We start from the raw sequence: 24,456 nt of genomic DNA on the forward strand, positions 1-24,456 counted from the left end.
ACAAAAGACTTTTGAGTGTATCAAAACTTCTAACGAGATTTATAGATCAAATAAAAACTTTACGAGACCTTCGATTTTCCAAGGCACCCCCTGCCACTCATGCCTTTGGCTATCCTTTCATTGCATCACAACGGGTTTGCTCTGTTGCAGTTGCACCAAGTCTAACCACTGAACCCAGTAACCAAACAGTTATTGAGTCTGATGAAGCAATGTTCCAATGTATTGCCACTGGTAACCCAACCCCAAAGGTAACATGGACTAAAGATGGGATGACTGTGGGATCTGGAGAGACTCTTAGATTCACGGCGAGCAGGAACCAATCTGGGAAGTACTGGTGCTCAGTAGAAAATGGCTTCAATGTCACTGTCAATGCTAGTGCTTATCTTGATGTGCATTGTAAGTAATTTTAAAGCAGACAACTTTTCCACACTTTGAAATGAGCATGGTTTACCTTTGCCAATGCTTTCTGCATTTAAGCGAAAATTAGGAAACTTTTATCATGAAAATTATGTAATATAGTGCTCTAAGCACGTGCCCCGTTTTCCTAGCGCAGGTGGGCAAACGTCGTTGGATATTATGTAATGTAATACTCTAAGCAATTGCCCCATTTTCCCAGCGCAGTTGGGCAAACTTCGTTAATGTTATGAGCATTGCGGTATAGGGCCCCAAGCTCAACTTTTTCCAAATGTGCCATTCATAGCGTTGCCGCCCCCTCCTTCAAAAAAAAAAATGGTCACCAACTTAGTCTACAGACACTAGATAATAAGAACGTCAGAACGTACCGCTTGACCGCCGAACACAAGCCGCTAACTCGCTAAATTGTTCGACTACACGCTAGAGCGAGCACAATGGTCGCAGCTTGAAGCGCTGCCATTAGGTCAAGGATTGTAGAACAGCATCATTTACCTGATATAACGGTAGTTGAAATTTTGACTGTTGGAGACTTTTTCCATTCCTGTAGGTTTCCGCTTACAATAGTTTAACTGTACGTTTGGATGCTGTGAAAGGATTGCCGTTTAATTTCTCCTTGCAATATCACCCCCGAATCACACATTAAGGTCAGGAGAATAAAGGAAATGATTACCAACTAAAGAAGCTCTCGATTGTTAAATAAATTCTCCCAGTCAGCACCTCGGGAAATATTTAGAGAACAGTATGGAGAATTTGGATACTGATGCTAGTAACATCGAATATTCTTTACTTTCAGTCGCACCAAGTCTCGTGAGTGAAAAAGTGAACAAGACGGTCAATGAATCTGATGAAGTGATTCTCCATTGCGACGCGACTGGTAATCCTGTACCAAGGATAACGTGGATTAAGGATGGGAAACCTGAGGCTTATGGCGATACACTACGGTTTACAGCTCTGAGGAATCATTCCGGAATATACTTGTGTTTGGCAAATAACGGGTTGAATGTCACTGTCAAAGCGAGAACTCATCTTAATGTACAGTGTGAGTATTAATTTAGCAGCTAACGTGTTGGAATCATTCCCAACCAAGGTTTTTTTTTTTGCAACTGTTTTTACGGGACCGCCTCCCGGTTAGCTTAATGGATGGAGCGCTGGATTATTGTGCGGGAGGTCGAGGGTTCGAGTCCCGGCCGAAGCAACACTCAGGGTCTTAAAATAATTGAGAAGAATTTGCTACCTTTCTGTAACATCAAGAAATGGTTAGATATTCTAGTCTTCTCGGATAGGGACGAATAAATGGAGGTCCCGTCTCCTGCAGGGTTGGGGGTAGGAGACATTAATTTCCCGCACACGAGATTACTGTGTGATGGATGTCGTCCCCTGGGGTGGGATGGGTGGGAGGGTGGACTAGCACGAATGGTTCCTATGTTCCTTTCTAGTCCTTCCCCACTGCAAAACTTAATGCTGTGAAAATGGACTAAATTAAATTAAATTAAATTATACATGAGAGGGGGGAGCAGGGGAGTCTTTTGGTTGTGTCATAGTTAAAATTTACGTGTTCCCCCCTAGGGCACTGTTGTATTCTAACGACCCCCTCATTGGCAGTCAATTTTCTACAGCCCTATCCCCCCTTTATACTCTGTATACTCTGCTGGTGACGAATGATCCCCTCCTTAAAACCTTTAACCCCCCCCCTCCCCGCCCCCGAAATCTTCCGACCCTTTTCAAGCACCAAGCAACAGATAATGACGGGTACCTAACTGGAATGTTTAAGAGAGAGGTGAAGAAAAACTGATGCATTTCGAGATTAGTTTTGACACTGAAGGTATTGACCTTGCACTCGGGCACTGACCCGGGCACTGATATGTCACGTGCCTAGTTTCGGAACACTGCGTCATTTTGTGCCGGTGCCTTGGCAGTAATGCTCGGGCACCAAGTGTGAACGCAGCGTAAGAAAATGCTTTAGTTATTATTTTTTTTTTCACAAATCCTCTCTAGATTTAGAAATCATCAGACTAGCGCATCTCAATTTTACACCATATCTTTTTAAATTTGCCGGAATAAATTGTCATAAGCTAGCTGGAAACTTACTGACTCAATCTGTACTTTTATAGATCCTCCAAGCTTCTCCATAAAACCCTCCAACAAAACTGTCTCAGAGGATGATGACGTAACATTTACCTGTAATGCTACCGGTAACCCAACCCCAAAGATAGCATGGATCAAGAATGGTATAACTGTGGCTCGTGGGGAAACTCTTAGCTTGACGCCGAATAGGGGTGAATCTGGAGAATACTGGTGTTCGACGGAGAATGGACTGGGTCCGGCTATCAACTCTAGCGCTTATCTTGATGTACAGTGTGAGTAAAACATGATAAAAGTATGATATCTGACAACCGCGCGTGATTTAGCGGTAAATATACGCACACACTAGTTGTAACAATATAACATTTATTACTTCTATTGCGCCTTTTCTTTATATTCACTCAAAGGCGCATCACAACACTTTCGGAGGACTTTAGCCGCAATGCATCAAGCAGTTTTACAGTATAAATCGAAGGAAACTTATTTAAAGGTGCCCCCTCCCCCCAATTCCCATTAAACAGGTCAGACCACATCACAGTAATCTCGTGAGTGGGTTCTTTATCGTCCCCTGCCTAACCAAATTGACTCGAACCCTCCACCTCCCGAACAACAGTCTGGCGCTCTAAAGCAGTTGAGCTAACCGGGAGGCGGTAATACTTAATGCAGTAATCGTGTCTAATCCATTGTAGTTCCAGCAAGCTTAACAACTACACCAGTAAATCAAACTGTCCTCGAAGGAGAAACAGCCACATTAGACTGTGCTGCCACTGGCAACCCAACACCAAACATATACTGGATCAAGGAAGGGAAGACTGTGGGTAAAGGAGGTAACCTTAGCTTCGAAGTCAACAGGAATCAGTCCGGATATTACTGGTGTGTGGCAGAAAATAGATTCCAAACTACTGCAAATGCTAGTGGTTATCTGAATGTACTGTGTAAGTATGAAAGGTTTGGTTTGATTACTACTTGTCAGAGGGAATAGGCCATTTCCGAATGGTTGTGACTTAAATGGATACTCCAAAATCAGGTTTCCGAGTAAGGACTGGAACTGAATAATTTTTTAGGCCTGGTGCTCAACCACTTGTATGAAGATGAGTTTAATTTGCATATGAATAAAAACTTATTATGGTACGAAAGGGTGAGCACTAGGGCTGGCTTTGAAAAACAGGAAATGGGCTATTTCTATTGCATGCTATAAACGAAAACCACAGTTATCACGACAGCCATTTACAACAAAGGAAAATGTCACAGAAGCGAGAAAAACTGACTGATATGCGAAAAAACAGGAATGAATAAGGCACGATTTATACTTAGTAACGCATCTGATTGGTCGAGAGGATGGCAAACCGATTAACGAGAGCAGTGAAGCAAAACCCATTTAACTGTGGAAATGTTTCGATTCTCAAATAGAAATGGCTCGAATACGTGATAATCGGCCAATTTAACCTTATTAGCGCGTTTGTTTTTTGAAAAATAACCCTCCCCCAAAATAAGAGGTACAATATCATTCTAGTTAAACAGTAACTTTTCTTAATTACTTATTTATCTAAATAACTGTCCACGCGCCTTGTACTTGAGACGTTATTTGACTGAAAACAGTGAAATAAAGAAATACATCAATCAATCAAACGTTGCTGTGCATTTACAACATGTTGTAATTATCCAAACTTTATTTATTTATTCGCAGTCGCACCAAGTATAACAGTCAGACCGACTGATCAGACTGTTGAAGTGGGTAGCGTAGCAACGTTCCACTGCAGTGCTACTGGAAACCCAGTCCCAAATGTGACCTGGATTAACAAAGAGAAGACTGTGGCTCAGGGAAACACTCTAAAAATTGATGCATATAGGAATCAAACAGGAAGATACTGGTGTCGGGCAGAGAACGGACTGAATCCAACTGTCAACGCTAGTGCCAATCTTGATGTGCAATGTAAGTTCGTGATAGATATTGTTGGTTAATATAGGTTAATGAAGGATAATATAGGCCAATGAAATAGTAAAAGAACAGAAGGCAAACATTGTAGGGGCAAGAATATATCTAACGAGAACAAGAATGGCGAGGGTTGCAAAGGCAAGGATTTCCAATGGCAAGTTCAGTTAAAAAAAAAAAAAAAAAAATTGAAAGAAAAAAATTGAAATTTAAAAATTGAAAGTAAACTTAAGTAAAGGTAGCTCGCTAAAGAAGAATGTTTTTATGAACGTCGTTTTAATCTTCCCAGTTTATCCTTTTTCAGTCGCACCGAGTATTACCATCAAGCCAACTGACAAGACTGTCACTGAGGGGGATGTAGTCGTCTTTCACTGCAATGCCACTGGGAACCCAACTCCAAAGATAACGTGGACCAAGGATGGGAAGAATTTAACTGAGGGTGACACTCTGAGCTTTAAAACAAACAGAACCCAATCTGGAAAATACTGGTGTTCAGCAGAGAATGGATTGAGGTCTGCTGTTAATGCCAGTGCTAATCTTGATGTTCAGTGTAAGTACATCAAAATTATACCACGATAGTACTTAGCACATTACGAGTCCGACAGAAGGTTTTTTTAAGAAAATGCGCAGACGTGATGAAACGCTTTTTGTTAGTCTACAGCTGTAACAATGTAGTATTTGCATAACACTTTTCGCCTATTAGCGTTTATGGGACCTTTGTTTGTTTAGTTCATTTTCCTCTTCGTGAACGATCACCATTCTAATGTATAAAACCGCAACGAAAAAGTGGTTTCACTCTGTTTTTTTTTTTTTTATCCTATATTTCAGTTCCACCAAGCTTTACCACGAGACCAAGCAACCAAACTGTTATCGAAGGAAAGAATGTAACTTTCCTTTGTACTGCCATTGGAAACCCAACTCCAACTATAACGTGGATGAAAGATCGGACTTCTGTGGCTGAAGGAAAGGCACTCAGCCTTGAAACCGGCAGAAATGATTCTGGGAAATATTGGTGTTTGGCTAAGAATGGACTGGGTGAAGCTATCAACACAACTGCCTATCTTGATGTACAATGTAAGTTTAAAAAAAGAAAAATTGAAATTTTTCCTAAAGGAAGATTATGACAACTGGGCTGTTTTTGTGTATGTGCCAAAACACCATAAATGTGAAAAAGGTGAGGCAAGCGATTATAGATCATATCTACAAATCTTAACTCAGCTTCTTAATTGAACACGTGTTTTATATCTCTCTAAATCATCACTTAGTTTCCCCGAGTATTATCAGCAAACCAACGGACAAGATTGTCACAGAGGGGGATATGGTAACCTTCCAGTGTACGGCCACTGGGAATCCAACTCCAAAGATAACGTGGATTAAAGATGGGAGGACTGTAGCTGAAGGAGACACACTGAGCTTTAAACCCAACAGAACTCAATCTGGAAAGTACTGGTGTTTGGCAGAGAACGAATTGCTGTCTTCTGTAAATACTAGCGCCAATCTGGATGTCCAGTGTAAGTACTTTAACATTATACGAGGAAACTAAAAAAAAAACAGGAAATTGTCAATTATATTTCAATTTTTAATCCTTGTGACTTCTTGACTAATTTTCCCTCTTTTATGTTTTGATCACTTACCGAGCTATTGTTTTCGTTTCTCCTGCTGCCCTATACTTCACGAATGATTCATCATTTTTTACAGTTCCACCAAGCTTTACGTGGAGACCAGCCAACCAAACTGTTGTGGAAGGAACAAAAATCAAATTTTATTGTAATGCCACTGGAAACCCAACTCCAAACATAACGTGGATGACAGATGGGAATGTTGTGACTGAAGGAAACACTCTCAGCTTTCAGACGAGCAGAAACAGTTCTGGAAATTATTGGTGTTCGGCCAAGAATGGAGTTGGTGAAACTATCAATACCACAGCCTATCTTGATGTACAATGTAAGTGTTGTAAAGAAACTGACAAAGTAGTGTGCTCTGTTTAGAGTTTTATGACAATCGTGTCGAAACCATTGGCGGATACTGGCGCATGGTCCAGCGGAGGTTCTGAAACTCGTCACTCCCCCTCCCCATAAGGCCTTTGGGTATTTTTACTACTTGTGTGACACCAAAATTGTTGCAGTGATAGTATTGCATGTTGAGGCTCAAGGGTAAAGAAGAAATATTATTTTTTTATCCAAAGCGTGGTACCCCTTCCCTTATCAAGAATTCCTGGATCTGTCCTTAGAAACACTTTTCAAAAACAAAGCAAGAGTTGAACCAGGGGCAAACGAGGACCTCTTCGCTATTTTCTTGTATATGATCAAGTTTTCTCCTTTTTCTTATTCACCCTTTATTTTAAGTTCCTCCAAGCATTATCGTCAACCCAACTGACCAAACCGTTACTGAAGGAAATATGGTAGCCTTCCATTGTGATGTGACTGGGAATCCAGCTCCAAAAATAACGTGGATCAAAGATGAAATGACTGTGGGTGAGGGAGACACATTGAACTTTGAAACCAACAGAACTCATTCTGGAAAATACTGGTGTTCAGCAGAGAATGGATTGAAGTCTTCGGTTAATGCCAGTGCCGATCTTGATGTACAGTGTAAGTACAATAGCATTTTAACAATTTTTCAATTGAAGTCCAATTTTTTTTTTTATTTTACCATTATTCGAAGTAATGTCGCAATATGATTGGCCAAGTTGCCGTTGTCGATAAGAGTACTTTCAACGCTGCTCGCGTTGACGTATAATGCAACTTGTCACGCACTGAAAGAATCGTTTCATTTCAATTGACGTCGATATTGTGGTAAAATATTGTGGTAAAAAACAGTAGTCAAAATGTTGCAGCCATTGTTTTGCATTGTAGGTCTACAACATTGTGACCACTGTGATGACCAATATCGTTCTCGTTAAGAGTACAGACCGCGCTAAACCACTGTCGATTTGTAAAACATCTTTGTTTTTTACTGGGTTATTATTTACTTTTTTATGCTGTTTTTATTTTAATTTAGTCCCACCAAGCTTTGCCTCGAAACCAACAAATCAAACTGTTGTTGAGGGAATGAATGCAACCTTTCCTTGCACTGCCACTGGGAACCCAACTCCAACCATTACTTGGAGGAAAGATGGAAATTCTGTGGCGGAAGGAAAGAGTTTCAGCTTTGAAACGAGCAGAAATGATTCGGGAGAATATCGGTGTTTGGCCGAGAATGGACTGGGTGAAGTTATCAACACAACGGCTTATCTGGATGTACAATGTAAGCCTTACAAACGGTTTTGCAGAGTAAAAAAAAAAAAAAAACTAATTAAAGCTTTTTCTGAAAAGAAAGATCATAACTACAAAAATAATGAAATATGTTGAAAAAGATCCATATGTTTAATGCAACCCAACTGTTTTTTCTTGATGTGTTAAATTCTCAGCTGATGTATAAAATCAGTACTTAGATCACATCCTTATGTACTCCTGGTAAAGAAGTTTATTTGTAGGAGAATGGTGTCTTTTCTTCAGGCATTCACATCCAGGCAACATGAGCTTTATACACGGAAGTGGTCGTTTCTCTTGTTAATTTTTGTTTTCATTAACGCGTCTTTAATCAACAAACATCGAGGAGTCGAGGATAAAGCCGAAAGCTCACAAGGATGGCTTGGGTCGAAACGATTAGAAAATGTTGTAAATGAAAAGTTTGATTTCTGCTGAATTTTTGAAGATGTACAAATCTTGACTTAGCTCACTAATGTACCGTCAGAGCGAATGACAAAGGGCTAACGCTCGAAACATCAGCCTTAAAACTCTTTACGTTGGCCAATTTTCTTTATCAACTCAGTTGATAAAATTAAAATTCTTATAATGATAGTTCCAAGAATTTGGTTTTGAATCAACTAATAATTCCTTAACAGTATTTTTTTTTTTTTTTACTTTATCACTTGTATTTATGTTTTAAGGAGTAATTCTGTCTCGGTAACTCATGGAAGTTGAAGGGCTTAGCATAATTATGCACGATTATTATCAGCTAACTTTCTTAATATACTGACAATTATGAACTTCTTGTATGATTTCTCTTCTATTTCAGTCCCGCCAAGCTTTACTACGAGACCAAACAACCAAACTGTTATCGAAGGAACGAATGTAACTTTTCTTTGCACTGCCACTGGGAACCCAACTCCAACTATTAAGTGGATGAAAGATGGAAAGTCTGTGGCGAAAGGAGGGACTCTCAGCTTTAAAACGAGCAGAAATGATTCTGGAGAGTATCGGTGTTTGGCCGAGAATGGACTGGGTGAAGTTATCAACACAACGGCTTATCTGGATGTTCAGTGTAAGTTTGGTAAAGTAAAAAATGAAAAAACCCAGGGAAAACTTTTCTCTTTAAAGAAAGATCATGACTACAACATTAAAGAATCATGTTTAAAAAAAATCCACGTCTAGTGCAACCCAACTGTCTTTTCTTGATGTGCTGAAATCATAGTTGCTAAAGCCGAAAGCACACAAAGATGGCTTACGTCGAAACGATTAGAAAATGTTGCAAATAAAAATTTGATTTACGCTTAATATTTCAAGATGTACAAATCTTGACTTAGCTCGTTAATGTACCATTTGTTTTACATTTCACTTAATCGTTTCTATTAGTCTCTCCGAGTATCGTCTTCAAGCCAACGGACAAGACTGTTACCGAGGGGGATTTGGTAACCTTCTATTGTAATGCCACAGGAAATCCAACTCCAAAGATAACATGGACTACAGATGGGAAGACTGTGTCGGATGGAGACACACTGAGTTTTAAAACCAACAGGACACAGTCTGGAAAGTACTGGTGTTCGGCAGAGAATGGAGTGAAGTCTTCTGTAAATGCTAGCGCTAGTCTTGATGTCAAGTGTAAGAACACTTTAACGTAATACCAAAAAAAAAAAAAACAGGAAAATTATTGATTGCAATCCTTTTTTGTCGATTCAAATCGTTATTGATTTATCATTCCTCTTTACTGTTTTTCTGATTTACCGAGTGTATATTTTATAGTCGCCTTACTCCCAACATGTTATTGGTAATTCTACTTACTGTTTTCCATAACATTCTTATGATAATAGGTCGAAGAAATTGGTTTTGAATCAACTAATAATCCCTTAACAATAATTCTTAATTTTTTACTTTATCGTCTGCATTTATTCTCTAAGGAGAAATTCTGTCTTGGTCACTCGTGGGATTTGAAGAGTTTAGGATAATTCTGCACAAAAAAATTCAATTATTGTAAGCTAATTGTTTTAACATACTGAAAATTATAACTTCTTGTATGATCTTTCTTCTACTAAAGTTCCTCCAAGTTTTACAACGAGACCAAACAACCAAACTATTATCGAAGGAACGAATGTAACTTTCCTCTGCACTGCCACTGGAAACCCAACTCCAACTATATTGTGGATGAAAAATGGGACTTCTGTGGCTGAAGGAGAAACTTTCAGCCTTGAAACCAGCAGAAATGATTCTGGAAAATATTGGTGTTTAGCCAAGAATGGACTGGGCGAAGCTATCAATACGACGGCCTATCTTGATGTACAATGTAGGTTTGATATGGAAACTGATAATATACTGTACGCTGTAAAGAGTGTTTAAGAGATTACTATCAAATCACTTAAAAAACAAATCGATATGTTCAGTGCAGTTGAGCCTTTTTGGTTTACGTGTTTTGGAACACGACAAACAGTTCAAATTCGGAAACCTTCGGAGGAGATCACTGTCACATGTCTTTTCTAAATCTCTGTCTAAGCTAAAGACACAGCAATGTCCGCTCCCGTTGTTTGTTCATTTATTTATCTCTATTTTTTAGTTATTTGTTTATCTCTTTGAACTTATTATTTTTTTACTTCAGGACCCAATCTTTGAAGATGGACACTTTTTCTAATCTGTTTTTTCTCCCTTTTCCTTTCAGTCTCCCCGAGTATAATCACCAAGCCCACGGACAAGACTGTCACTGAAGGAGATACGGTAACCTTCCAGTGCACTGCTACTGGGAACCCAACTCCAAAGATAACATGGATGAAAGATGGCAGGACTGTGGCTGAAGGAGACAAACTGAGTTTTAAAACCAACAGAACTCAATCTGGAAAATACTGGTGTTCAGCAGAGAATGGAGTTAAATCTGCTGTCAATGCTAGCGTCAGTCTTGATGTCCAATGTAAGTACTTTAGCCGAATACTCGGAGAAAAAAAGCAGGAAATTGTTGATTGGAATCCTTTTTTATGTATTTTTTACTCTCTACGCGTTTCTAACTAACTGAGCCAATATCTTGTAGCCGCCTGAAAAGCACTATTCACTTGTTTGTTATACACTAATTCTCCCTACTGTCTGTCATACAGTTTTTGTGATGTTAGTTCGAAGAATTTGGGATTCAGTTGGATCAGATGATAATCCCCTAAACAATATTCTTGTTTATTCGCAACACTTATCTGCTTGATATTCTGCATAATATTGTCTTGGTTACTCATGGCAGTTGAAACACTGAGGGTTATTCTCCACCAAATTCTGCATCAATTTTTGTGATCTAATTCTTTTAACATAATGCAGTAAATGGTTTGAACCCGGGGGTAACATGTGACGGTGTAGTCTGATCGTCCGGGTGAGTGTAGTCCTGAGAAGGACTGTTGTCGGTGGCAGTGACTGACGTTTCGACAACCTGTGCGGAAGTCACTTGACTCTGATGATGACTTCCGCACAGGTTGTCGAAACGTCAGTCACTGCCACCGACAACAGTCCTTCTCAGGACTACACTCACCCGGACGATCAGACTACAACTTCTTTTAACATACTGACAAATATGAACTTTTTGTATGATTTCTCTTGCGTTACAGTTCCACCAAGCTTTACTGCGAGACCAAGCAACCAAACAGTTATCGAGGGAACGAATGTCACTTTCCTTTGCACTGCCACTGGAAATCCAACTCCAACTACAACATGGATGAAAGATGGAAGTTTTGTGGCTGAAGGAAAGACACTCAGCCTCGAAACCAGCAGAAATGATTCTGGAAAATATTGGTGTTCGGCCAAAAATGGACTGGGTAAAGCCATCAACACGACGGCCTATCTTGATGTACAATGTAAGTTTGATATAGAAACTGATAATTTTTAAACATAATTTACTCTGTAACAAGCGTTTAATACAATCCGATCAAAACGCTTGAAAAAAATTGATAAGTTCATTTCATCTGTGATTTTTCGTTTACCTGTTTAGGAACGCAATATGCGGAGGAGATCTCCTTCGTGGAAATTTCCGTCTAACAGATGATCATGCTTTGTCTTTATCTAAGCTTAAGACATGGCAATGTCCGCTTCCGTTGTTCTATTTATTTATTTATTTATTTATTTCTATGTACTTACCATTGTTTTTTACTTCAGTACTCAATCCTTGAGGATGGACACTTTTTCTCATTTGTTTTTTTCTTCCTTTCCCCTAAGTTTCACCGAACCTTATCATCAAGCCAACGGACAAGACTGCTACCGAAGGAGAAATTGTAGACTTCCATTGTGCTGCCACTGGGAACCCAACTCCAAAGATTACATGGACCAAGGATGGGAAGACTGTGGGTGAAGGAGAAACACTGCAATTTGAAAGTAACAGAACTCAATCTGGAAAATACTGGTGTTCAGCGGAGAATGGATTGACGTCTGCTCTTAATGCCAGTGCTAAACTTGATGTTCAGTGTAAGTACAACATATTTGTGCGAGGAGAAAAATGAGTAAAACTTTGATTGCAGTGTATGTGAATTCTTCCACATCCGTAGTTGTCTTAGGTTCCTCTCTGACAAACTATCGCATTAAAGTGCCTCTCTGAAGTTTTTAATTCCTACTTTTGGCAATCCACCATTTTGTTGTCTCTTTTGCAAAAGTGACGCAAAACTTCATGTATGATTTCTCCTTTTTTCAGTTCCTCCAAGTTTTACTAGGAGACCGAGCAACCTAACTGTTATCGAAGGAACAAATATCACATTCAGCTGCTCTGCATCTGGGAACCCAACTCCTGAGATTTCATGGCTTAAAGATGGAAAGACTGTGGCAGAAGGTGACACTCTGAGCCTTGAAACCAGCAGAAATGATTCTGGGAAATATTGGTGTTTGGCTAAAAATGGAGTGGGTGAAGCTATCAATACGACGGCCTATCTCGACGTACAATGTAAGTTTTACGTAGAAACTGATAACATAATGGGTTCTGTAAAGTGTTCAAAAGAATCCTTTTCAAACACTTAAACAGCAAAGAATCATTATACTTCAGTTCATGTTTTCATTTTTCGGATGTGCGTTTTGGAACACTATATGTATTTCAAATCCGTAAACCTTCGCAGGAGATTTCCGTCGAGGAAATTTTTGTCGAAAAGATGAACATACCTTTTTGTAAGTCTCTATCTAAGCTTTAGACAAAGCGATGTCCGTTTCGTTTCTTTATATTAGTTTATCTCTATTTCTTTATCTTTTTACTTTTCGGGTATTTGTTAATTGTTTTTAATCCATTTCCTAATCTTTGAAGATACGTTTTCTTATTTGCTTTTCTTCCTTTACTTTCAGTCTCCTCGAGTATTATCATCGAACCAAGGGACGAGACTATTGCTGAAGGAGATACAGTAACCTTCCATTGCACTGCCACCGGGAACCCAACTCCAAAGTTGACATGGATTAAAGATGGGGAGAATGTGGGTGAAGGAGACAAACTGAGCTTTGAAACAAACAGAACTCAATCTGGAAAATACTGGTGTTCAGTAGAGAATGGATTAACGCCTGCTGTTAATGCCAGTGCTAATCTTGATGTTCAGTGTAAGTACAATACATTTGAACCAGCAGAAAAAATCAGTAAACCTTTGATTGCAATCTAAGTTAATTATTCCACATCCGTAGTTGTCTTTAGCTCCTCCCTGACAAACCATTACCAGTGTTCTCCGTCTCAGTAAGAGCTCACAACATGTGTTGAATGTAGCTGCTACTAAGTAAAATACCTCATGGATTGTGCATGTGATTTTCAATGTTGTTATTTACGATCCCTTTTAATCTTCTTTATTCACGGGTATTTGTTCTCCCAATTATTTTGTTCGTACGTCTTTGGTATATTAAATTCATATTCTGGCAGTCTACCAAAATGTTTTCTCTTTCGCGAACACGACAAACAAAGTCGATTAAGTGACAGATACGAACATCATGTATAATTCATCTCTTATTTCAGATCCACCAAGTTTTACTTCGAGACCAAGCAACCAGACTGTCATCGAAGGAACGAACGTCACATTCCGCTGTTCTGCATCCGGGAACCCCCATCCTGACATTTCATGGCTTAAAGATGGAAAGACTGTGGCGGAAGGGGACACTTTGAGCCTGGAAACCAGCAAAAATGATTCTGGGAAATATTGGTGTTTGACCAAGAATGGAGTGGGGGAAACTATCAATACAACTGTTTATCTTGATGTGCAATGTAAGTTTGGAAACAATGCTCGGAGTACTTTTTTCTTTAAAGCAGTACCATATGATTGCTATCGAAACAGCTTAAAAAATGTGAAAGTTGATCAAATGACTCAAACTGTACACTTTTTTAATATCTCTGTAATTCACCCATTACAGTCTCACCAAGTATTATCACCAAGCCAACGAACAAGACTGCTATCGAAGGAGATTTGGTAAGCTTCCGTTGTGTAGCCACTGGTAACCCAACTCCCAAAATATCATGGATCAAAGGTGGAAAGCCTGTGGCCGAGGGAGATACTCTGACCTTGAAAACCAACAGAACTCAATCTGGAGAATACTGGTGTTCGGCAGCGAATGGTTTGAAAGCTGCCGTTAATGCTAGCGCCAATCTTGATGTCCAGTGTAAGTAGATTACTGCTGACCAGTTGAAGCTAACTATAAAGTCCTTATAAACAATTCAAAGCAGCTCAATCGAACTGAGCCTGTGAGCAATGATTAAATTGTTTCAGTTTCCTTCGTTGTGTGATGTGTCACGAAAACTCCGCCGCCTTCACAACAAATCAGTTGCGAAGCCTCACAACAAATCAGTTGCGAAGTTGAGACCCGCTTAACCTAAGGTTTTGATTGACTCCTTGAAGTTTTTTTTCTTCGTTCTGATGGGCCATTTTGAAAGGTTTTTTGTTTTACAACGTGAAGTGGAAATGTGCTCTATGAACTACAACCAGGTGTCCAGGGGTTTCATTAAGGGCCTGGGCACCGGGCAAATTGACCGGTTGTGAGCATGGTTTTGCCCACCTGATTTGACAGTCTGGAGGAAAGTTTATCCTAAAAAGAAGTTCAGTTCAAACAGTTTTGCCCGCCTGTGAAAACCAGTTGCCCTCCTGCAGAAAATATTAATTAAGCCCTTGGGTGTGATTTGTTTTCAGTTCCACCAAGCTTTACTACGAGACCAAGCAACCAAACTGTTATGGAAGGAACGAAAACAACCTTTCGCTGTGCTGCCACTGGAAACCCAACTCCTAAGATGTCATGGCTGAAAGGTGGGGAAATTGTGGCGGAGGGAGACACCTTGAGTCTTGAAACCAACCGAAATGATTCTGGAAAATATTGGTGTTTTGCGGATAATGGGCTGGGTGATCCTATCGAAACGACTGCTCATCTCGACGTACAGTGTAAGTATGGTGAAGATAGACTGTCACAATATTTTTTTTTTTTTTGCCAATCCTGTCAAAAGGAAGAAAAAAGTGAGGTGCAGCCTCACGGTTGTTGTTGTTGTTAAAATTTGTAATCTCCGAATGAAAGGGAGAGCTTCATAGTATTTGCAGATCAGAGGGTATCCTACAGAAATCACTCTTTGTTCTTAAATGAGGTTGATGTAATTCTGATTTTTGTGTTTCCGTAACTAAAATTAGAATAAGGGGCGTTTACCTACCAGATAACCTCTCACTCCCCCTCACCCATCTCTATCCTATACAAGGGACCGATCATTATTTGTCTCTAGGGGTGGGGGGGGGGGGGGGTCGGATAATTTTGATTGAGGAACGGTAACATTTACCTGATCCTTTCTGAAGGATCAATATCTAACAATATCTGTTGTATTGTTATGACCCCCCCCCCCTCCCCCTCATTAACAATTAATTAGCAGTCAGTTTTCTCCATTTATACTCTGTTGGCGACGATTAATCCCCCCTCCGTTCCCCTTGAAAACCACTTTAACCCCAAAACTCCCTCCTTCTCCCCGCCCCTTAGTCGATAGATAATGACTTAACTGGTCCCTTAAGAGCTTTTGGTCTCTCTCTGCATCTATGCTGTGTTCTGTTTCCAATGCACGGGCTTATCATAAGCGCTTGTTTTCTGCCACAGACCCACCAACTTTGACCGTAACTCCAACAAACCTGACCATGGCTGAGGGTCACAATGCAACTTTCCGCTGCTCAGCTACTGGGAATCCCACTCCAACGATAACATGGATGAAAGATGGCCAGACTGTAGCCACAGGAAGATCATATACTCTAGAAGCTAACAAGAAAGATTCTGGAATGTACTGGTGTATTGCGGATAATGGTTTGAGAGTCAAGGCCAATGCCAGTGCTTTTCTTAACGTTCAGTGTGAGTAGGTGCTTTAATGCATACCTCGCGAAGGTTTCTTGTTTTTACCATTTTTTGACGTCATCTGTGAGCTATTACTGAACAGGATGGTACTGCTCGCGTGTATTGGAGCACTCCCACGCGTGTTAAGCGCGTGTAATCGTGGGAATCACTTGACTTTACACTCGCACACATGGTTTTTTAACTAGATGCAGTTGTGTGTAATGACGCGCAGTGTGTGTGTCTCGCGCTTGCAGGGCGTGGGACTTCGACGCGCACCAAGCAAGCGCCAAACGGTACTGTACATTCGGGTTAATGCTCGCTGTCTTATCTGCGTTTTATCTAAGCTCAGCATATTCCATTTTATCATTTTAGTCTCATCTGGTTTCACTACCCTACCATCTGACCAGACCGTCATGGAAGGCGAAGAAGTTACATTCTATTGTGCCGCAACAGGAAACCCAGCACCTAGTATAACATGGACTAAGGATGGAAATATACTGGCTTCAGGAAACACTTTAAAGTTTACAGCTCTCAAGAATGATTCTGGGGAATACTTGTGTTCTGCTGAGAATGGAGTAGAACTGGCCATCAATGCAAGCGCCCATCTCGATGTACAGTGTAAGTTTTGCCTAGTCGCATTTTCCTATGATCCTCTTCATCGTTAGCGATATTTGTATCCTCCTCTCTAAGTTGTCTCTGTCTAACCGACCATGTGTTTTTTGGTCTCACTTAAACCAATGGTTAATTCAGCGGTTAGATCAAATTGAGCACGTGATTTCAAATCTCCCAGCTGATTACCGCCTGACGTAGTCATCTTTAAATAGAGTTAACGATACAACGATTTCAGACAAAAAGATTCTCAAAGCTGAAATTTTTTGAAACGTTCGGCTGACAGTGCGGACAATTTAAATGAAGATCTGTAGATTTAAGCGTTTGAAAGTGGATGTCAATGTTTCTTGTATTCTATCACAGATGCACCGAGTTTTACCGTCAAACCTACGGACAAAACCATAACAGAAGGTAGCTTGGTGGTATTAACTTGCACTGCCACTGGGAACCCAAGTCCAGAGATAACATGGTTTAAGGATGGCAAGCCTGTGACCAAAGGGGAAAAATTGATGTTTGTTACCAACAGAAATCAATCTGGAGAATACTGGTGTTTGGCTGACAATGGAGTAAATGTGACCGTCAATGCCAGTGCCTCTCTAGATGTTCAGTGTAAGTATAGTAAGGTGTCAACTTTCATTTTCAGCGCCGCTCTTGTTCCCAGGGTCAGTATAACAAAGTAAAAAAATTGGCAGTGAAGGAAAACGAACAGTAATGCTATAGAAAATCATCTGTGTCAATCAGAGCTTACGACCAAAGCAGGAAAAGGTGATGAGGAATTGATAAGGTATTCATTTCTTGTTTTCGATAATTGAATCGGTGAATTTCCGTGATCCTGGTAACCGCAATGACAGCGAAATGAAAAACCCCAAAACAAAGCGCTCCTTAATAGACCATTTTACTGTTGTGTACTTAGCTGTTAAGCCTTTGATTTGAAGTGAGGCTAAGGATGACATTGTTGTGATAGAGACCAGTATCTACTTAGCATGATAACAAAGGAATTTGCATTTGAAAAGCAGCAACATCTGTATCATAACAAGGTCACCCTTAGCCTCACTCCTGTTCAAAGGCTTGGCCACCAAGTCCACAACTGTAAAAAGGTCTATTAGCGTATACCGGCAAATTGTCAGAGGCTTATCCTGAAACTGATTAACATCATGAGTGAAACCTCTCTTCAATACTGCATATTTTTTTAATTGTGAAGAATCAAACATGAAACTAGCTAAATCCTCTTGAAGATTAGGATAAAGATAACCAAACTCTGCCGTGCGTATGTAATTTGCAGATCCACCAAGTTTTACAACTACACCAAGTGATTTGACTGTTCGAGAAGATAATCAAGCAAGATTCCATTGCACTGCTACTGGTAACCCAACCCCTGAGATAAAATGGATGAGAGATGGGAAGACTGTGGCTCAGGGAGACGTGTTTAAGTTTTCCGCCAAACGAAATCAGTCCGGGGAATATCGCTGTTTGGCTGAGAATGGACTGGGTGTGAATATCACTGCGAGTGCCTCTCTAGATGTACTGTGTAAGTTTACGTAACACGTTACATTCGTTGAATTTACTCAAAGATTAAACATTTCAGTAATGTCTAAATCTTTAGTAAAACGTCAAGCCAAAAGGTGATAAGAATAAAAAAAATTACCGACTACATGTACGTGATACTGTTTTTGATGTAAAAGCCAATTTCTTTGGAAATGAATGGGATTTAGGTAAGAAAAAAGCGACTTATTCTACTTTTGAGTTCCTTTTGATCTTTCTCCATTTCGTTACTCTTCATCTCAACTATTCCTTGATGATTTGCATTTATCATTTGCTTGAATTTCTACTCCAAGTTTTTCTATTTGAGTTCCACACGGCAAAGGACAAAACACAAACGAAAGAGAGACAAGGCTTTTAAGGACTGAACCCTAGATACTGTTACAATTGAAATTACTTCTTGACGGTATAACTGTACATTTTGTCCATTTCTCATTTCTTATTCAGTTGCACCAAGTTTGATTTCAACACCAGCTGACCAGACTGTGATTGAAGGAACCAAAACAACATTCTTCTGTAATGCCTCTGGGAACCCATCTCCGAAGATAACTTGGTCAAAAGATGGAGAGACTGTGACTAAAGGAGAAGTTTTTAGCTTTGAAGCGAATAGGAATCAATCTGGAGAGTACTGGTGTTCTGCAGAGAACGGATTAAATGTGACTGTCAATGCCAGCGTCCATCTTGATGTTCAATGTAAGTATAGGGTAATGTGGCGCTCTTGTTGCCGGGGTCAGTGAAACAAAGTAAACAAATCATAAAGAAGTAAACGAACAATACCTCCATCGAAAATCATCTGAATCAATGAGTGCTTGCGCCTAAAGTAAGCGAAGTTGACGAGGAATTTGCAATAAGTTCATTGCTTGTTTTCGATGATCGGATTGGTCAGGTCCAGCGACCCCATAAACAGTAATCATGAGGAATAAAACTTGACAAGTGACTCCAAAATTAGTAGGTAAGGTAAGGCAAAGTCTATTCTCGATAGAGTGGTTCACTCAGCCAGAGCTGATGCTGGTTTCCATAGTATGAAACGACCAGGCGTATAACCACTCCCTGGATGAAACGCCAGTCCATCGCTAGGCTTCCCCCCCCCCCTCCCTCCAGCGTTTCATCAAACTTAACTGACAATTTCCCTCCTGGGTGAGGAGAGGGGCTGTGAGAGTGAAGTGTTTTGTCCAAGAACACAGCACAATGGCCACCTGGCAGGTTTTGAACCCGGACATCTCGATCCGGAGTCGAGTGCACAATCCATTAGGTCAACGCGTCCCCTCCTAATTTAGTGCGCACCGTCAAATTGCGAAATCTCACTACGATGAATAGTGCGTTCGATCATTTGGCTTGTGAGCGAAACCACTCTGCACTACTGTATATTTAAAAAATTAAAGAAATGTAACGCGGCTCTAACGTTATTTCTCGAATGCCCATCATCTTGATGATGTTGATACAGATAGCCGGACTCCGCCAAACATATTTTCGTAATTTGCAGTTCCGCCAAGTTTTACAACAACACCAAGCGATCTGACTGTTCGAGAAGATAATGAAGCAAGTTTTCATTGTTCTGCCACTGGGAACCCAACTCCGACGATCACATGGATGAAAGATGGGAAGATTGTGGCTCAAGGAGACTCGTTGAGATTTTCGACCAAACGAAATCAGTCTGGGGAATACCGCTGTACGGCAGCGAATGGCCTGGGTGTGAATATCACTGCAAGTGCCTCTCTTGATGTACAGTGTAAGTTTAATTCATAGCTTCCAATTGTCAAATTTTTTTCCCAAAGAGTAATCATTTCACTAACGCAAAGCATGCTTTATACTAAAACTGCCCATGAAATGTGAAGCTAAAAAGCGACAACTACCAACTACGTGGTGTTGGTTTTGATGTAACTGGCATCTCCGGAAGTGCGTGGATTTGCTAAGGAAAATAGGCAATTCATTTTACTTTCGAGTTTTTTTTATCCTCTTCTGCCTCGTTTATTCTTCCTTTTAAGTATTCCATTGTGATTTTCATTTATCATTCGAATTTCTTCTTCAAGTCTTTTATTTAAATAAATAATGAATAAATAAATAAATAAATAATGATTTAACAATGGACATCCACTGGGTGGCTATTCTTGTCCACTGTTCCAGATCGAATTGGAATTTAGAATGTTGGTTTTTGCGGAGGGAGGAAAACCGGAGGACCCGGAGAAAAACCCTCGGAGCAAGGACGAGAACCAACAACAAACTCAACCCACATGAGACGCCAGATCCGGGAATCGAACCCGGGCCACAGTGGTGGGAGGCGAGTGCTCTCACCACTGCGCCATCCCTGCTCCCTCGAGCAGGGATGGCGCTTTATTTGAGTTCCACATGGCAAAACACCTAAAACAAAAGAAAGAGAGATGGGCCTGTGGAGGCCTGAACCCTAAAACATAAGTTAAGATACTGATACAATTGAAATAACTGCATGACAATATATCTACACATTTTGTCCATTCTTTATTTCATGTTCAGTTGCACCAAGTCTAATCTCAACACCGGCTGATCAAACCGTTATTGAGGGAGCCAAAGCAACATTCTACTGCAATGCCTCAGGGAACCCATCTCCAAAGATAACTTGGTCAAAAGATGGAAAGACTGTGACTGAAGGAGAAACTCTGAGCTTTGAAGCGAACAGGAATCAATCTGGAGAGTACTGGTGTTCAGCAGAGAATGGATTAAATGTGACTGTCAATGCCAGTGGCCATCTTGATGTTCAGTGTAAGTATTGTAGAGGGGGGTGCGGCGCTACTGTTGCTGCGGTCATTAAAACGAAGTAAACAAATCACAGTGAAGGAAACGAACAATACCACCATCGAAAATCTTCTGTGTCAATGAATGCTTGCTACCAAAGTAAGCAAAGATGATAAGGAACTTAAAAGTAATTCACCGCTTGTTTTCGATGATCGGATTGGTCAGTTCCAGTGACCTCGGAATCAGTAATCAGAACGAAAAAACGTAAAAACAAATAACTCCTAACTTATTAGGTAAGGTAAGGCAAAGTCTTCACTTAATAACGTTGTCCACCTAGCCGAAGCTTATTAAGTTTTCCATAGCCTGAAGCGACCAGGATTATTACTTCTTCCTCCTGGATGAGATGCCAGTCCATCGCAAGGTTACTCCCCCCCCCCCCGGCATTTCATCAAACTTCCCTGACAATTTCCCAGTACCTATCTATGCTCCTGCAATTAACAAATGGTAAACACCACAGCGTACACTATTGAGTTATGGATGCACGCGGGAGGTTGCTAAGCACGAAAGAAGCGTAAGAGTCGCTCGAGGCAATAGCCGAGAGCGACTCTAACTTCTTGAGTGCTTAGCAAACCTCCTAAGTGCATCCATAACTCAATAGTGTACGCTTTGGTGTTTACCATTTGCTTTATAACATAACATTGATACATTGTACCTAAAGAGTTCCCTTTTTTTTTTAACAAATTTTACGCGACCAGAAAAAACAAGCGCGCGCGGAAAAATAGTCTTTGCATTTGCTCACGTCAGCAGCGTACACCCATGGGCAAATGGGGGACGCTAAATTGACCAATCAGAGCGCGCGCTTTACGTTGGTTATGTTATAATACTGTATATTTTAAAAAACTGAAGGAATATAACATGGCACTAAACTCCTTTCTCGAATGCCGTCATCTTGGTAATATTGATACATATAGCCGGACTCCTCCAAACATATTTTTGTAATTTGCAGTTCCGCCAAGTTTTACAACAACACCAAGCGATCTGACTATTCGGGAAGATGATGAAGCAAGTTTTCATTGTTCTGCTACTGGGAACCCATCTCCCACGATTACATGGATGAAAGATGGAAAGACTGTGACTCAAGGAGATACGCTGAGGTTTTCGGCCAAACGAAATCAGTCTGGGGAATATTGGTGTTTGGCGGAGAATGGGCTGGGTGTGAATATCACTGCTACTGCCTCTCTTAATGTACTGTGTAAGTTTACGGAACACTTTATATTCGTCGAATTTGCTTAATGAGTAAACATTGCTTTTTAGTAATGTAAACCATGCTTTAAGCTAAAAATTTCGCTGGAATTTGAAGCCAAAAAGCGACAAAAATATAGAAACTACCACTAACGTGATATAGTCTTTGTTATAGCCTTTGATGTTTAAGCAACTTTTCTTAACTGGCGTCTTTGGAAGTGAAAATAGGTTACTTGTCTTAACTTTTGAGTTAAACTATTCTATTATGACTTTCAATTATCTTTGGCTTGTCCACTTCGAGGTTTTCGAGTTAAGTTCCGCCTGGCAAAGGACAATACAAACGAAAACAAGATGAGCCTTTGAAGGCCTGAACACAAAACCATAAACTTAAGATACGGTTGGAATTGAAAGTATTGTGGAACGTTGAGATTGAATATTTCATTTATTATTTATTTCATACTCAGTTGCACCAAGTTTAACCTCAACACTAGCTGACCAGACAGTGATCGAGGGAACCAAAACAACATTCTACTGTAATGCCTCAGGGAACCCATCTCCGAAGATAACTTGGTCAAAAGATGGAAAGACTGTGACTGAAGGAGAAACTCTGAGCTTTGAAGCGAATAGGAATCAATCTGGAGAGTACTGGTGTTCTGCAGAGAATGGATTAAATGTGACTGTCAATGCCAGCGTCCATCTTGATGTTCAATGTAAGTATAGCTTGGTGCGGCGCTACTGTTGTTGGAGTCAGTGAAACAAAGTAAAATGATCACAGTGAAGGAAACAATAATTCGATCGCAAATCATCTGTGTCGATGGGTGCTTATGACCGAATTAAATAGAGTTGACATGGACTTTGGAAGATATTCTTAGGTTGTTTTCAGTAATTGGATTGGTCAGCTTCATTGATGCTAGAAACAGTAATCATAACGAAAAAACTTGACACAAGTAACTTCTTAAGTATTGTGTATTGCCAAATTGCCTAAGGGGACCCTACAGTAGACTAGCATTTCATCTGGGGGAGAGGCTGTAGCTTCATTCTGTGGAAACTGGATAAGCTTTAGTGGGGTCTATTAATTGGCCGTAGGCAAAATTATTCTACACTGTACTTTATATCGAAAATTAAGAGAATGTAAGGTGTCACTAACCTCATTTTCTCGAATGCCCATCACCTTGCTTATGTTGATCTAGATAGCCGGACTCCGCTAAACTTATTTTATGTAATTTGCAGTTGCACCAAGCTTTACAGTAATACCAAGCGATCTGACTGTTCGAGAAGATAATAAAGTAAGTTTTCATTGCTCTGCCACTGGGAACCCAACTCCGACGATAACGTGGATGAAAGATGGGATGACTGTGGCTAGCGGAAATGTGCTGAAGTTTTCCGTCAAAAGAAATCAGTCTGGGGAATATCACTGTTCGGCAGGGAATGGACTGGGTGTGAATATCACTGCTAGTGCCTCTCTTGATGTAGAGTGTAAGTTTACTTCAAAGCCTCAAATTGTTAAATTTCTCAAAGGATAAACATTTCAGTAATGTAAAGCATGCTTAAAACTAAAGCTATACGTGAACCATCCTGAAGCTAAAAGGCGACAAAAATGTAGAAACTAACCCATACGTGTTGTTGTTTTTGATGTAATTGGGATCTCTGGAAGTGAGTGGAATTCACCAAGGAGAATAGGCGATTCCTTGCACTTTTGAAATTTTTTATGCTTTTCTTCCTCGTGTATTCTTCAATGATTCCAAGTAGTCCATTGTGGTTTTAATTTATCATTTGGATTTCTACTTTAAGGTTTTTTATGTGAGTTCCACACGGCAAACGACCTAACTAACACAAAAGAAAGAGAGAGGAACCTTGAAATGCCTGAACATTAGATACTATTGGAATTGAAAGTACTGCTTGACGATATAACTGCACATTTTGTCCGTTCTTTATTTTATATTCAGTTGCGCCAAGTTTGATCTCAACACCAGCTGACCAGACAGTTATTGAGGGAGCCAAAGCAACATTTTACTGCAATGCCTCAGGGAACCCATCTCCAAAGATAACTTGGTCAAAAGATGGAAAGACTGTGACTGAAGGAGAAACTCTGAGCTTTGAAGCGAATAGGAATCAATCTGGAGAGTACTGGTGTTCTGCAGAGAACGGATTAAATGTGACTGTCAATGCCAGCGTCCATCTTGATGTTCAATGTAAGTATAGCTTGGTGCGGCGCTACTGTTGTTGGAGTCAGTGAAACAAAGTATAATGATCACAGTGAAGGAAACAATAATTCGATCGCAAATCATTTGTGTCGATGGATTCTTACGACCAAATTAAATAAAGTTGACATGGAATTTGGAAGATATTCATAGGTTGTTTTCAATAATTGGGTTGGTCAGCTCCATTGATGCTAGAAACAGTAATCACAACGAA

General features: G+C 40.2%; 1 protein-coding gene across 6 annotated transcripts in view; it reads left to right on the top strand.

Annotated features, from left to right (window-relative positions):
- Positions 1-24,456, top strand: part of LOC111319963 (hemicentin-2-like) — a 95,562-nt gene that overhangs the window by 48,981 nt on the left and 22,125 nt on the right. For 5 of the 6 annotated variants that reach the window (XM_088761376.1, XM_088761377.1, XM_088761379.1 and 2 more), the window contains 33 exons: positions 151-396; positions 1,208-1,453; positions 2,526-2,771; positions 3,186-3,431; positions 4,184-4,429; positions 4,734-4,979; positions 5,258-5,503; positions 5,695-5,940; positions 6,128-6,373; positions 6,775-7,020; positions 7,430-7,675; positions 8,489-8,734; positions 9,046-9,291; positions 9,725-9,970; positions 10,340-10,585; positions 11,259-11,504; positions 11,863-12,108; positions 12,332-12,577; positions 12,967-13,212; positions 13,616-13,861; positions 14,008-14,253; positions 14,778-15,023; positions 15,715-15,960; positions 16,315-16,560; positions 16,915-17,160; positions 17,834-18,079; positions 18,538-18,783; positions 19,574-19,819; positions 20,581-20,826; positions 21,806-22,051; positions 22,506-22,751; positions 23,272-23,517; positions 23,988-24,233. In XM_088761376.1, the coding sequence (XP_088617502.1) occupies positions 151-396; positions 1,208-1,453; positions 2,526-2,771; positions 3,186-3,431; positions 4,184-4,429; positions 4,734-4,979; positions 5,258-5,503; positions 5,695-5,940; positions 6,128-6,373; positions 6,775-7,020; positions 7,430-7,675; positions 8,489-8,734; positions 9,046-9,291; positions 9,725-9,970; positions 10,340-10,585; positions 11,259-11,504; positions 11,863-12,108; positions 12,332-12,577; positions 12,967-13,212; positions 13,616-13,861; positions 14,008-14,253; positions 14,778-15,023; positions 15,715-15,960; positions 16,315-16,560; positions 16,915-17,160; positions 17,834-18,079; positions 18,538-18,783; positions 19,574-19,819; positions 20,581-20,826; positions 21,806-22,051; positions 22,506-22,751; positions 23,272-23,517; positions 23,988-24,233 (8,118 nt within the window). The remainder of the gene's footprint in view (positions 1-150; positions 397-1,207; positions 1,454-2,525; positions 2,772-3,185; positions 3,432-4,183; positions 4,430-4,733; positions 4,980-5,257; positions 5,504-5,694; positions 5,941-6,127; positions 6,374-6,774; positions 7,021-7,429; positions 7,676-8,488; positions 8,735-9,045; positions 9,292-9,724; positions 9,971-10,339; positions 10,586-11,258; positions 11,505-11,862; positions 12,109-12,331; positions 12,578-12,966; positions 13,213-13,615; positions 13,862-14,007; positions 14,254-14,777; positions 15,024-15,714; positions 15,961-16,314; positions 16,561-16,914; positions 17,161-17,833; positions 18,080-18,537; positions 18,784-19,573; positions 19,820-20,580; positions 20,827-21,805; positions 22,052-22,505; positions 22,752-23,271; positions 23,518-23,987; positions 24,234-24,456) is intronic. The other variant, XM_088761378.1, reaches the window with a different exon arrangement.

Source organism: Stylophora pistillata, chromosome 5 (assembly GCF_964205215.1).
Source record: "Stylophora pistillata chromosome 5, jaStyPist1.2, whole genome shotgun sequence".
Classification (NCBI taxonomy): Eukaryota; Metazoa; Cnidaria; class Anthozoa; order Scleractinia; family Pocilloporidae; genus Stylophora; species Stylophora pistillata.